This window comes from Protomyctophum parallelum (assembly GCF_964188405.1).
Source record: "Protomyctophum parallelum genome assembly, chromosome: 5".
Taxonomy (NCBI): Eukaryota; Metazoa; Chordata; class Actinopteri; order Myctophiformes; family Myctophidae; genus Protomyctophum; species Protomyctophum parallelum.
This window is the reverse complement of record NC_139702.1, coordinates 12,085,166-12,100,853: the sequence shown is the minus strand read 5'-3', so window position 1 is coordinate 12,100,853 and position 15,688 is coordinate 12,085,166. Positions and strand designations below refer to the sequence as shown.

The 15,688-nt window shown below is 43.2% G+C and overlaps 1 protein-coding gene across 1 annotated transcript in view; it reads right to left on the bottom strand.

Annotated features, from left to right (window-relative positions):
- The window catches only part of LOC310858195 (neuronal acetylcholine receptor subunit alpha-7-like), a gene marked incomplete at both ends in the record, with an annotated part of 66,074 nt that overhangs the window by 13,587 nt on the left and 36,799 nt on the right, over positions 1–15,688 (bottom strand). The window contains 3 exons of the mRNA XM_083764300.1: positions 6,105–6,272; positions 7,067–7,146; positions 14,522–14,631. Of these exons, the coding sequence (XP_083620426.1) occupies positions 6,105–6,272; positions 7,067–7,146; positions 14,522–14,631 (358 nt within the window). The remainder of the gene's footprint in view (positions 1–6,104; positions 6,273–7,066; positions 7,147–14,521; positions 14,632–15,688) is intronic.

Below are 15,688 nucleotides of genomic sequence, written 5' to 3'. Positions count from 1 at the left end.
AGCCGCCGTTGTTGCTGTTGTTGCTGTGCCGTCGTCAGGTGGAGGTGACTCGGCGGCGCTGTGTGTGCTGCTGTCGGGTTCTGGTGGTGTCTTTCTGGAGGGGAGCGAAATGTCTGTGCTGTGCCCCATTTATACAGTAAAGTTGCCAGGCGATTAACATTTCTATGGCCGATGGTCGTTAAGAGTGAAGAGTCTATTGTTCCGTCGTCATGTTGTTTTCGCATGTCTATTTAGACGTGTGACAACAACAACGACGCAACAATAGGACGCCTATCTATCGCTTTCGGGGGAGGGCTAGTGTTACTTTTGGTCAAAATCTCGAGGCACACCTGGAGATTTCAAAGGCACAGTAAAGTGCCGCGGTACATAGGTTGAGAAACACTGCTCTAGGGCACTGCCAACGACACCAAGAGCTGCCAGCCAGCAAATGAGTACGGTGGGAACCAACACACGGTATACACGAGGACGTCCGACGTTAAACATAATTATCTGGATGTACTCAAGAAAGACGCAGGAGCCCCAAAGCACCTACGTAGCACAAGCTGGCCAAATGTATGGAGAACCGGGATGATGGGATTGAAGTGACGACGGAGGGCTCGTCTGAGGACGACCTCTAGAGAGGTAGTCGGGTATAACGTGCAAAGGAAGGCACATGACACGTTTAACCCATGCTGGGCGGGAACCCCTTTTGGGGTTTTAAACATGGGGTTATAATTTAGCTATTGAAAAATAGCAGATCTACAAGCTCATAGCGCGCCACCGAGTGGCGCGCTACGAGCTTGTAGGTCTGCTATTTTTGAAAAGTCGTGAAAATGCGGCGCAAATCTTTGAATATATATATATTTCAGAGCGAACATTTTTAACTAAACTATTGGCTTCTGGGGAGGGGGTCCCTGGAACTACATATTTTGAGATGGGGCGTCCGTGGCCCAATAGAGATAATTCTGGGGGTCCTTGACATGAAAAAGGTTGAGCACCACTGACATAGAAACATGTTTTTTTTTTAGAAAAATGTTAGGATCTAGAAGCCTTTTTTTTATCGACCTCAGTCCAGAATGGGTTAATACACCTAGATTCCTGCAGACTCCATATGGCAGTGCAGGGACCGCTGGGGCCTATACCTCTATGGCACCGCCGCTTGAGCAGGATCAATACATATTAACACGGACACATAAGAGCCTCGACATCTGCGCGCGGCGCCTTCTAAAAGGACATTGATTGGTCTAACACTCCAGGGGATGTGACATGAAAAGGGCTTGGGGGGGGGGGGGGGGGGGTGATATGCACGGGGGGGAGAAATCACTATTCTGTGGGTTTCCTTTCCACATCCCCCCCTCCCCTCCCTCTTTTTCATCACAGAACACAGGGCTTTTGAAGTTTGTATATTAGATGGGCGTTTGAGGTTGCATGAAAGAAGTGTTACACAGTCAAGACTGTAACATGCCTGAAGTGGAGAGACCGATTTTCAATTCCATTATCAAGTCCCACCAGGAATTGTATCAACAGCTCGAAGCATTAATTGAGCCGTGCTGTATTGTGTCGACATAATGGCATTAACACATACACGTACACTGTATATTACACTAGCCTACTGCATAGTTAGGCCTCCACAGAGCTCAATGTTCACCTTAACCACTCAAATGCATAGTATCCCTATAGAGAGGGTATCGTCATAGTATCCCTATAGAGAGGGTATCGTCAAACCAGGAATTTATGTGGGAACGCCTACTGAGTGCCAAAAACTACTTTCTGGCCTTGACAGCCCATGCATCAAATGGTAAATGGTGCATTTATATAGCGCCTTTATCCAAGGCGCTTTACATAGATTGTGCATTACATTCACCCATTCATACACCGATTGCGGCGGAAGCCATGCAAGGTACCAACCAGCACATCGGGAGCAATTGGGGGTTCAGTGTCTTGCCCAAGGACACTTCGACATGTAGACAGGAGGAGCCGGGATTCGAACCGCCGACCCATGGATCATTGGACGACCTGCTCTACCTCTTGAGCCACAGTCGCTCAGTCGCATCCAAACCATAGACTGTAAAAAATATGGACAAAGCGTTCCCCGGGTCTAACATGGACGTAAAATGAAGCCTGTTATTCCTTGCACTGTAAGTCGCCATCTTTCTAGATCCGTTTGGGCCCAGCTGGCCATTGGCTGGCTCCGTTTTGGCCCAGCTGGCCATTGGCTGGCCCAGACAACGAGGCGGGACTTCCCCCCTTCTTCTCCGTTGGTTTTTATTTTGACTCGAGTGGGAAGGGAATCCCGATCATAGACTGTAACGGTAGCCACGCCCCTCAGAACATACGCAACTTTATGGTCATTTTTTAAATAAATGGGACCATAATTTTCCAAAAAGAATATTATGACATTAGAAATGAGACTTTAAACTAGTGACTGGAAGCAGAAAGTATTCATGACCATGTTTATTAAGGTAATACAGTCTAGGTGAAGTTGGGCCCAAATACATGGACTTCTATGGGGCTATGGGTTTTTTTGGGCCCAATGACAGCGCCACAACAGGCCATTATATGAACTACGATTTCCTTAATGGCTTCACAAAATATCTGTCTGACTGCCCCCCTGATCCAAACAGAAAAGTCCAATATGATTGCATTAAACAACGTTAAACTCACTTTGCCACTCGATTTGCCATTCACTTTATGAATGTGCATACCCTCTATTCTGGGGGGAACATTTACAACAAATAGCAGATTGTGATGCATTGTGAGCTTGTAGATCGGCTATACTTTCACATTTTTCAGTGAGGGACATTTTTTTTTAAAGTGGTTAAATGATTGTATATCTGGGTGGGCAGTAATTTCCAACTTGCATCGTTCCAAGTAGGCCAGTGCCCAACAGGCACCGCTGTAGAGGCTCCAACGCATAATATCTGGGTAGGCCAGTGCCCCACGGGCAGCGCTGTAGAGGCTCCAACGCATAATATCTGGGTAGGCCAGTGCCCCACGGGCAGCGCTGTAGAGGCTCCAACGCATAATATCTGGGTAGGCCAGTGCCCCACGGGCAGCGCTGTAGAGGCTCCAACGCATAATATCTGGGTAGGCCAGTGCCCCACGGGCAGCGCTGTAGAGGCTCCAACGCATAATATCTGGGTAGGCCAGTGCCCCACGGGCAGCGCTGTAGAGGCTCCAACGCATAATATCTGGGTAGGCCAGTGCCCCACGGGCAGTGCTGTAGAGGCTCCAACGCCTCATCATTTTATGCTAAACTAATGTCCTACTTTGTCGTATAAGAATGTCACGCCAAAGTATAAAATACAGCCGAACTCCACGTGCCATATACTACTTTCTGAATATTATATTAAATTCATGCCATACATCAAAATAGGCGGGTTATATCATTTATGTTCGATCAGAATATCTAGGAATTAGAATCGAAAATGGGTAAGGAAAACCTTACTAGCCTTGAGATTACCATGACAATGTCGTTCCTTGAAGGCTTCCATACAGGGAATAATGATGAAAATAAATGTTCTTCGGTTACATTTTCAGTTCTTTACGCTCCCACTGATATGCTAATATCCAAATTCATACGGTGCAACAAGCATGCAAAATACAACGGACTACATTTCAAAGCCAAAAGCAATTATAGGATTGCCCTTTACAAGGCTCTTTATTACAGCTCCCTTCAGACGAGGGCTGTACTGTAGAGGAGGTCAGAGTCAAAACTCTTCAAGACAATATTCTTTGAGACACACATTATGGTTGTTTGGTGGTGTGGTCAAATCAAACCATTGTCATGGAGATAGCAGAGGCATGATGTTACTGCAGCTAAAACAAATTGGTCAGCTCAGAAGAAAATCCTAGACCACTGTGGCCCCTTTTCCACCTAAAGAACTTCTAGGTTCTATAACTGGTTCTGTTCTATACATTCTTGGAACCGTAGTGCTTTCACGGAACCCGCGGCCATTTTTTGGTTCCAGTTCTGGACCAGCTTTTAACCCATTTTGACCTGAGATCAGATTCTGAAAAATGTCTTCTACATCCTGACAGTTTTCTGAAAAAGCTATGTTTCTGTCAGTCGTTCTTTGATTTTTCAAAAAATAGCAGACCTACAAGTTCATAGTGCGCCACTCGGTGGCTATGACAGGATGATTATGATGATTATGACAGGATGTTTCAGGGCTAACATCCTCCCTGCCGAAAAGGTATTTATACCGATCGCTGTGATGCATACGACATCGTCAACCAACCACTGCATATTACAAGACCAACTGGGATAACCCTGTGGGGACCTTCTGGCACAGTACTAAACTGGAAAACCCTGTGGGACCTCCGTGCTAAACTGGTTTGAAATCCTACTTAATTGGCAGGGGCTGCTCCCGTCTATTGGTTAATTACACATCTGAGCAGACATTGACACGCAGAGTCTCCTGAGGCCTCTTTGGCTTCATCATTGTCATCATTCCCGACGCTCCCACTGGAGTTGATTATGGGAAGCAGCTGTCTGACCGTAATTCTTGCACATTTACATATTCCGTGTTCACCGGGAGAATATATTCCAAAACGAGCACAGAGAAAGTGCATTGGACAAAATCAATAGGTTAGATGTGCCAGAATTCAAATAAACAAAGACAAAACTCAAGTAATTGTTTTTTCGAGCCAATGAAGAATAATTAAAAGTCAGTGATTTGCTTCAATGGAAAATGTTAAAAAGCTCGACCCGAGCCAGCTTGGTGTATTCATGCACTGTAAACCGAACACCCACATTACAGTAAAACAATTATAAATTCAGCTAATCTAATTGATATAACGTCAGGCTGTAATTGGTAACATTAGTGTTGTTTGTATTTGTTATTGCCTATTCTCTTGACTCGAGTACTTTTAGAATTTGTATGCACTGCATGTGAAAAATATGCACAAACTGCAACAAACACTATTTCTACTGGCTTGAAGCGGCTTCTTTCTGTACATGTTGTGGTACAGTGTGATCAATTCATCCTGGAAATTATGTATTGTCACCAGAAATGGTTGAAATTCCCTGGAAATGTACCTACTCTATGTGTTTATGTTTATCATCAAAAATCAGACATGGGAGAAGACCTTAAACCATTTTGGGGGCGGGAACCCCTTTTGGTGTTAGCATTATGTTATGCTTTAGCTATTGAAAAATAGCAGATCTACAAGCTCATAGTGCGCCACAGAGTGGCGCGCTACGAGCTTGTAGGTCTGCTATTTTTGAAAAATCGTAGAAATGCGGCACACGTACATCTTTGAATATATATTCTTTCAGAGCGAATGTTTTTTTTTATTTCGACGTCAGATCTAAGAGGGGGCTGTTCATATACAGCTATGCCGTGGAGTCAGTACTGCTGTATGGGGGCTGAGACAATGACATGGACACTACTACTACTATTCTCTCTAACTATAAACCTTCACGACAGCAGACAGCTGTACAAATATATGAAAAAGGCTACTACAGTGAAGTCGGTTCAATACTTTTACTTCTACTGAGCTTGTAGATCTTCTATTTTCAAAAGATGTGTATACATTTTGAAAACTTGAATATGGGACATTCTGCATAACGAGTACTTTTACTTTGGGAACTTCCAAGTACCTTCTGATGCCAATACTTTTGTACTTTTACTAAGTACATTTTGAATTCCGGACTTTTACTTGCAATAGAGTACTTCTATATTGCAGTATTGGTACTTTTAAAGAAACTGGGAGTACTTTTTCCACCACTGTCCACCTGACCCTGCCCGTATGTCCTTGTTGTTCTTACCCACAAGGTCCCACTCTCCGTTGGATATGTAGGTAGAGATGTCCACCTGACCCTGCCCGTATGTCCTTGTTATTCTTACCCACAAGGTCCCACTCTCCGTTGGGTATGTAGGTAGAGATGTCCACCTCCATCATCTGGAGGTGGACATCATCTGTCCTTGTTGTTCTTACCCACAAGGTCCCACTCTCCGTTGGGTATGTAGGTAGAGATGTCCACCTCCATCATCTGGAGGTGGACATCATCTGTCCTTGTTGTTCTTACCCACAAGGTCCCACTCTCCGTTGGGTATGTAGGTAGAGATGTCCACCTCCATCATCTGGAGGTGGACATCATCTGTCCTTGTTGTTCTTACCCACAAGGTCCCACTCTCCGTTGGGTATGTAGGTAGAGATGTCCACCTCCATCATCTGGAGGTCCAGCAGCCAGCCGTTGTGGGTCCAGGAGCCAAACTTCAGGTCACACTTCTGCACGTCGAACGGGAACCACCGCACGTCAATGTAGCAGGTACTCTTTAGGATGCCTGGAGGAGGGATGATGGGAATACACTGATGAAGTTTGCAATTGATACACAATTATGATAACGATGGTTGAAACAAAGGTTACTATAATTCTGATGATGGTGGTGATAATGATGATAATGATGAGAAGGAGGCTGATGATCAAAGTGGGTGAAAACGAGAGTATTCACGATGATGCCAACAACGGTGATGCCAGGACCGTGGCTAAATGGTAAATGTTTATATAGAGCGTATATAAGTATTTATTTAAAGGCGTTTACGCCGCGGACAAAGCCTACTTTTGTCGTGACAAATCATGACAATAAACACAATGTTTTGGGCCGGACAAATAATTAGAAAGTAGAAAAAAACGGCAGGTTACAACACTTTTTTTGTTGCTTTTCTTCTTTGTAATTATTTGTTTGGTCAAAATATTGTTTGTTGTCATGATTTGTCACGACTCGAGTTGGCTTCGTACAACGCTTAAAAGGTCTTTAAATAAATACTTTATGAAATGTCTATGGGAGAAATGCATTGGGATTCATTTCCTGGGCCTGGCGTCGTCATGAAAGGGGGCAGGACTGCGACGCTCTATAGTGCCTTTATCCAATGCGCTTTACGGAGATTGTGCTACATTCAACCATTCACACACGCATTCATACACCGATGGCAGAGGAAACCATGCAAGGCACCAACCTGCTCATCAGGAGCAATTAGGGGTTCAGAGTCTTGCCCAAGGACACTTCGACACTAACTCTGGGGGAGGCAACCGGCAACTCGGGGAGGCAACCGGCAACTCTGCGTAGATGGCTCTCACCTGGTGGTATGTACTGGCAGGCTCCTGAGGCGTTGACCAGGACGTTGGTATGGAAGGTAGCGTCAAACCTCTCATCTGCACTACAAGGGGAGACGTACAGAAGTTGATGTGAGTGAACAACAGTTAAGACGTCAACCATTACTGACACAAGAGAGGGAAGTCAATAGGGAAATATAAGGGAAATGGAAAACCAGAGTCATTTATGAATTTTCCAGGCAATTACCTCTCTGGTTCCCAGAGGGAATGCGGGTGAAGAATCTCATGGATATCAGAATGAAATGAGATGAAGGGCGAATGATATGACAGTATACATAACATAATGCTGTCGCATCACAGATATTGTGTTGAATTGAAACTCACGCTGATCAGACCAAAGTGTACACTGCGCTTACAGCTACATCACAATACTGTATACCACCCAGACAATGAACCAATACCGCCCACACATTGTACATACACCCACACGATGTATACCTACACACCACCCATCTGCACCACCAGAATATGTTCCCACACCACCTAAATAACATACATAGAATAGAATACAGTAATACTCCACCATGACTTACCTCAAGTAACACAAACACAAATATGTGAGAAAGAGAAAAGAATGATGCCACATGCTATGAAGTAGAATATATATGAAATGGGGAAATCCACAGAAGAGAGACAGAGAGCAAATTAGTGTTGTTTTCGTCGACTAAAACTAAGACGAAAAATGTTCGTCGACTACCTATTTTCACTGACAAAAATAAATGGAAACTAAATAAAAACTAAGCTACGATGACTAAAACTAAGACTAAATATACTGACAATTTCGTCGACAAATAAAAACTAAAATGTTAGGAATGGACTAGTGGACAAGAGATCCAGTATAAGTCATTTTACACTTGGTTGCATGCTGAAAATAGCTGATCTACAAGCTCACAACGCGACGCGTTGTGAGCTTGTAAATCGGCTATTTTCAGCAAGTGTAAAAACACTCATTACGACGGCATCAAGACCAGCCAAAATACATTTTAGTCGACTAAATCAACTGTAGATTAAGTCGACTAAAATCTTATGACATTTAGTCGACTAAAACTAGACTAACACTAAGACATTCCAGGTGACTAAAATGTGACTAAAACTAAATGAACTTTCAGTCCAAAGACTATGACTAAACTAAAATAGAAATTTGCTGCCAAAAACAACACTGGAGCAAATGGAAAATGACCCGATAAAGGTGAAAGAGAGAAAGACAGACAGAGGTGAACACTAAAAAGAAGGGTGTGGAGGGATCAGTATAATATCTGCACAGTGTTGTTAATGTTATATTGATCATCATCTCATTCACTCGTCAAACATGGCCGTCTGACACCGGGGACATGCCCTTCAGACACATGAGTATTATGAAAGCATCACTCAGTATTATGTACACACGTACTGTACATGCATGCACTATTGCAGGCATGGCATTTACACCAACACCTTACACATACAAATCAAAGCATAGGCTACGTGCATTACAGTCACACCATTCGAATCAGACAATTTATACCCTGTGCACGGACGGATAAATAATCTCCGACGTACGGTATAACAATAATGTTCTCGTCTGACTTTTATTTCAGATATTGCCATCAGATGAAGGTACAGATTTGAGCACGTCTGATGAATGTGACTGCGTAGCATTCCCCTTTCTAATCTATATGCTTTGGGGCTGTGTGTCAGCATCACAGCAGACCTTCCCTCCTGGTTGTGTTTTGTTTTTGTAATGTGACTGTCGATTTGTGTCAAACCCATAGGCGGAGCTTGAAGTTGACGCTGGGGGGTGCGACTGCTTGGCCAACGACACCCGATTTTTTTAACCTTTATTTTATTATTTTAGCGTTTTTACAATGCCCTAACCCCTAAAAATGAGTTATTTAGGTAGTACAGCAGCTCACACACATGCACTACAGCCGTACAGCGAGTCATCATATCATGATAAGAGAGATGATTACAAACTAGTCAGAAGCCAGAAGGTATTAAAGTTAAAAAAATATATATATTTTCTTTTTTTTTTCCTTTTTTTTTTCAGGGGGTGCAGTGCACCCCCTGAACCCCCCCAAGCTCCGCCCATGGTCAAACCCTTTTTTATTTTATTTTGTTTGCTCTGTATTGTTGTTACTGTTGACTGGTATTGTGGGTGTTGTGTTCCAATAAAACACTAATCACAAAAAAAAAGAAGTAGACCTCAGTATTCCATCAGAACTCAGAAGATACTCAAACTCAAAACTGATTTGAACAGGAGTGTGTGTGAAATAATTAAGTTGTAAAAGGTACAAGAATGGTACTACATAATAGTCAAATCAGTTCTCCACTGTTCCTCAATCTGCAGTATTGTGCCAATATTGTCAAATGTATGCGGTCAGGTCATGGGGTCAGGTATACATAACCATGAATGAGGATATGTGTATAAGATCAGTATTAGGGCAGACATGTCAAAGTATCAGTAGAACCTGTGAATTAATCACATTGAAAACACTGATTTACAGGTTTGAAAAGAACAAACGACTCGTGTCCTTGAGCAACTTGCTGAAGGACACAGGTCTTTTGTTCTTTTCTCAGAGCAAGACAGACACTAATCCCTCCCTTGGTGCTGCCGCCCACCGCTACTAATTGTTAGGACAGGTTCAATGGTTTGGACAGATTCTGAGTAAGTGCAAATGAAATTGGTCAACGAAACATTCCCCATCTCCTCTGATGTATCTGGAGACATTTTAGGACATCTTCTAATGGTTATCTCTGTTACATCCATTCTGACCTGAAACAAACTGGCCCATGGACCCACCTCCTCTTTAAAACACAAGACTATACGTGCTAATTCAGATCTGGCAAAATGAGTCACGCTGACCCATCATCTACCATCATCATCATTGGCAGTTTGATGGTGAATCAATTACTCATGTGATTAATGCAGGAAGTTGAAGGAAAGAGAGAGAGAGAGAGAGAGAGAGAGAGAGAGAGAGCTTTAAGGACATGCACTTTTCCTGATTTTTGGGACAATACAGGAAATAGAGTCCAAATCTACATAATAAATATTCACAGCCTGTGCCCAATAAACAGTTGCTATTCAATTGGCCAAGGGAGGTTGAAAAACAGAATTAATCATCCATGCTCATTTCCCAGAACATTACTTTGCAAAATTAGCACTTTAGTTCTAAAAAATAATCAAGTTCCACTGAAAATGTATGGTTCACAACCCTAAAAGCTGGTTCGTAACTGGCACCAAAGAATGGCAGTCGGTTCCGTGAAAGCACCAAAGGTTTCAAGAATCTAAAACAGAACCAGTTCTAGCACCAACGTTGTTTTGTTGGAGAAGGGGGCACAGATAAAACAAGGTCACGCACAAAGCATACACGGTTATGGTAAAAGGGCACAATATTGAATCGCAGTGGTCATTAATTGCCTTCACTGGAGTGGTGGATTAATTCCAACATTTATTGTGGATTAACTTCCTAACCCTTGTAATTAAATGACTGATAAAGAGAAGATAATCACATTTGGTTACATGCAAAAGTTTCCTGGCATATTGCATTCAAATTACAAGAGGAGAGGTCAAGGAGATGAGGTGAAAGTGCATCAGAACTTTTTTTCTTTTGTCATCTGTGACCAAAGGTCAATGGCTAAAACAAAATGGCATCAATTCACAACTTAAGTCTGGTGAAACTATTGAAAATGATTGAGAATAATTTGGCTTCCACAATGAGTAGTAAAACTACGTATAGGCCTAGCTACAGTATATCTATATCACAAAATATAAAGTTTAACAAATCATTAAAACACTAGCAGTGTCCACACACCACATATCTATAACGACTATAGTGATTAACAATACAGTTACAATTATAGTGCTTGGTGATAAACTTTTTTTTCATCATCATCATCATGGTCTGCCACTTTCTATCTCTGTGCCTCTTTAATTGATTGGCAAAAGAACATTGGACCATAAATCTTTAACATGAATAAATATCGCAAGCCTCCCCTGATGCAAGAAAACAGCGAAACTGAACAGACATGTGATTGTGAATCAATCTCTCTCTCTCTCTCTCTCTCTCTCTCTCTCTCTGTGAGTAACTTTTGGGGCTTTCTAGCCTTCTAATTTTCCAAATTGCTCATCAGATTCTGTCCTGCCTGCTCTCTCCTTGTGTTTTTTTCTGTCATTTTGGGTATTTCAGTGAGCCCATTTGGACTGTTAGTTGTTGATTAGAGGGATTTCACTCAATTCCGCTCTACCTCAGTTGAACTTGCACTTGGTTAAAATGGTAATTGGTGCATTTATATAGCGCCTTTATCCAAGGCGCTTTACATAGATTGTGCATTACATTCATAGCCTGGCTATAGCCTGGCTATGAATGTATGAATGAATGCCCTGAATCACTAGCCACGCCCATTAAGAAAATATGTTCTGGCGATTCAGGTCTGTATTCACGGCACACGCACAAACTCACGCTAGAAGTTCATCTCAATCTGCCTGAAAAAAGGATCCTCAATCAACTTGATGGAAATACTGAAGCCAGTTCCATCAATCAACTTCAACTATCTCATATATTGTGTTGTTCTAAGCCAAATCTAGCCCTATTACAATTATTGTCTGTGGACATGAGAAAGATTCAGTGTGTGATTGGGCAAAACAAACAGACACGTGCAAATTTCCCTGTTGCTTTTTACAGCCAGGTGTCGATGCTGCAGCATGATAATGTTGCTTGGTTCCACTGAAGGCCTTCTAAGGTAACGCCATGGACTTTACAGCAGTGGAATTTCCATCAGTATAAATGCACCACGTCTCTGCGTACGTGGTACGGTTGTAATGCCCGTAACTCGAGAACCGTTTGACCCACCCACTTCACATTCGACACACGCGTTCCACACCCCCAACAGGGAGTGCTGCAGTGCCAGCTATCGAGTCGGTCGGACCCACGGTTCTCCAGAACCACCACAAAAGGCTCTGGTCAGGCTCTGCCAGTGGGCCTAATTGATTGCAAAGTACACTTTTCAGTTTGCAGTCTTCACACACAGGCACATACACAGATCTCCATGTGGGACACCGGCTGACAGTTAAAACGGGTGCTATGACAACGTATATCATTAGGTTCCCAAGTTGCATCGTTCCCAAGTAGGCCGGTGGCCGACTGGGACGGGCACATACAGGTAGTACAGATTAATATGCGTTTTGTAAACAAGGTCCACATCTATTCAAACTTTTTTTATTCTTTTTTTCCACAGAATCAAAGATCCAGCTACACAAACTACTCGTCAATGATTCATCTGCACATAAACAGTGCTGCGCAAAGCCATAATTTATAATTGCCACATGGATATTTGCAATGTAATGGCAATCCATTCTTTATGAATTTGCTTCTCAGGATGATCTGTGTACCACAAGGGTGACCTTTTTTAAATGACTACGGTTATTGTATCCGTCTACCCTGTGTATTATTGAGTAAACAATAAACGCAATCCATCTATTCCTGTTTCATTGACACGATGACCTGACATAAGCTATAGAGCCAATACAATGAGAAAGATGGGTTGATCAGTATAAACAACAAAGCCTGAAGAGAGACGTGAAACAGGAGGATTTGCCACAGAACCGAATCAGAACAATGCATATATATGTTGTTGTAATCTTGCTAGCAATATCATCCCATAGTATATAGTTTGACCATAATTCAATCTACATTGTGTTTTGATCTGTACAGAAACCCAATTTAGGCTTAATGTCTGTGTTGTTCCAATTTATTAGGGATAATCCAAGCGTGCACTTTGAATGCCGATACAATATTGTGGGGTGTCGCTAGGCAACCAGCCGCCAGGTGAGCATATTAGTAGCCCAGACAGCCAGTGGGGAGAAGGCCGAACGCAGCCAAGGAGAACACGCCTACTCGGCCTCGTCAACGAGCAGACATACTACCCCGCCTACCTATTGGCTCAAGGCCAAGTGCACGCGCCTACGCCAGGATAAAAGGAAAGGGCTGGCTGCTTCTGCACCATAGACTGTAAAAAATATGGACAAAGCGTTCCCCGGGTCTAACATGAACGTAAAATGAAGCCTGAAATCCCTTGCATTCTAATGCACTGTAAATCGCCATCTTTCTAGATCCGTTTTGGACCAGCTGGCCATTGGCTGGCTCCGTTTGGGTCCAGCTGGCCATTGGCTGCCCAGACAACGAGGCGGGACTTCCCCCCTTCTTCTCCATTGGTTTTTATTTTGACTCGAGTGGGAGGAGAAGACTCTTGAGTGGGAGGGGAATCCCGATCATAGACGGTAACGGTAGCCACGCCCCTCAGAACATACGCAACTTTATGGTCATTATTTTAATTAATGGGACCATAATTTTCCAAAAAGAATATTATGACATTAGAAATGAGACTTTAAACTAGTGACTGGAAGAAGAAAGTATTCATGACCATGTTTATTAAGGTAATACAGTCTAGGTGAAGTTGGGCCAAAATACATGGGCCTCTATGGAGCTATGGGGCTTTTTGGGTCCAGTCCAGCGCCACAACAGGCCATTATATGAACTACCGATTTCAAATGAGGCTTCACGAAATATCTGGCTGACTGCCCCCCTGGTCTGCACTCATTCCCCACTGACAGCTAACAGGGGCAGTTCGGGTATGCTCGGCGGTAAGCGACATCTCACTCATCCTCTCACACCACGACACCAGGCATATCTACATTGATGCGAGCATGAAATTAAAAGCCTATTCTCTTCCTATAGCTATAGGTAACCCGCTACCCCGGACAAATTGTTACTGCTGAGAGTTCCACTTCCCCAGGAGAATACTGACCAGGAAACAGAAGCACCTGTCAAACCCGGGGACAGTGTGATATAATAGGGCGCACTAAGCCCGTTAGGGGAAAAGGACCCTAACTAAACCGCCTATCCTGCCCGTATGACGGGCGCCAGAGAAGAGGCGGAGTTTTGTTCCTTAATGACATTTTGAGTTGCATTTCATGCCGTGCGCCTGTAGAAGCGCATTTATCCTTAATAAACGGCCGTGGTGGCCCAGTCTAAATCAGTGCATTGTGTGTTGGTGTCCGCTCAGTGCTCACAATAAATATGATGAAATAATACGGTATATGGTTCTATACTTCTATCAGTGAAAGGTGGAATGGTACCGAGCATGAAGCTTTGCGAGGAGAATTGGGTGAACCCATGCCTCTGCTTTTGATATCCACCTCTCAGAGGAGAGATGGAAGCAGACACAGAGTGATGGAAGTGAGATCAGAGGAGAGGAGACACCAAACACAGAGTAGTAACAGTACCTGTTGTAGAGGAGGACGTCGGGCACCCAGATCTGAGATCAGAGGAGAGGAGACACCAAAAACAGAGTAGTAACAGTACCTGTTGTAGAGGAGGACGTCGGGCACCCAGATCTGAGATCAGAGGAGAGGAGACACCAAACACAGAGTAGTGACAGTACCTGTTGTAGAGGAGGACGTCGGGCACCCAGATCTGACTGGAGGGGAACCTCAGGGTCTGAACGCCGGGGTAATTGTCCACGTTCCACTGCAGGTAGACGTCCGTCCAGTACTGCAGTGTGATCAGACACGAGATAAGAGATTCTAAAAACATTCTTCTACATCCTGACAGTTTTCTGAAAAAGCTGTCTTTCTACGTCAGTGGTTCATCGATTTTTCAAAAATAGCAGACCTACAAGCTCGTAAGGGCGCTATGAGCTTGTAGATCTGCTATTTTTCAATAGCTAAAGCATAACATAATGCTAACACCAAAAGGGGTTCCCGCAAAAAATGGGTTAAAGGAGAATTTCATGCTAGAAGGTCACCTTTAGTTGCAGTTGTTTAGTCCCCCAAAAAGTGGTCCAGATGTTAATTTGTGCAAAAACGCATTATTCAGTATTTTAGCCGTGACGTAAGCGCCCCCTCCAGAGATACTTCCGGGTCCTATACTTTTGTGAATACTATCGCCATTTTATTTCATCGTGTCAACTAAATCCTCCATTAGAGATCACGCAAACTAGATTCAACATACACAACCCTACCCTGCACACATTCTAAATATGCCCCCGATATATCGTACTGAGCAAATGGACTGTTACCACCTTAAATAATAAAGATAATAATTAGAGCTGGGACTCGATTAAAAAAATTAATCTAATTAATCAGAGGCTTTGCGATTAATTAATCTAGATTAATCGTATTTTAATCGCATATCAATATTCAACCCGAGGACAGCGAGAAACCTTTTTTTTTTTAAGTTTTTTGGTATCCCAGTGAATCAACGAATAGTGACTACAGGATAACACTCATTTTCAACATTTTACTGTCATTAATATACCTGTTGTGGAAATAATAATAACTAGAAAAAGTGCCCTTCTGGGCACAGGTCTCCACCAGGATTTCTTCCTCAGCCTAGTGGGAATATGCGTGCACAGTTTCATCGCAATCGGACGCTGCGTTGAGGAGTTGTGGCGATTTGTACAGAAGTCCTGTGAACTTTGGAAGCCAATCTTAACCAATCAGGATGGAGTGTGAGAAATCTGAAAGACCAGTTTTGTTGAATGGCTCTAGAGAGACTGTGTACCAATTTGCGTGATGTTTGGACAAAATCTGTAGGTGTACTGTGCAAA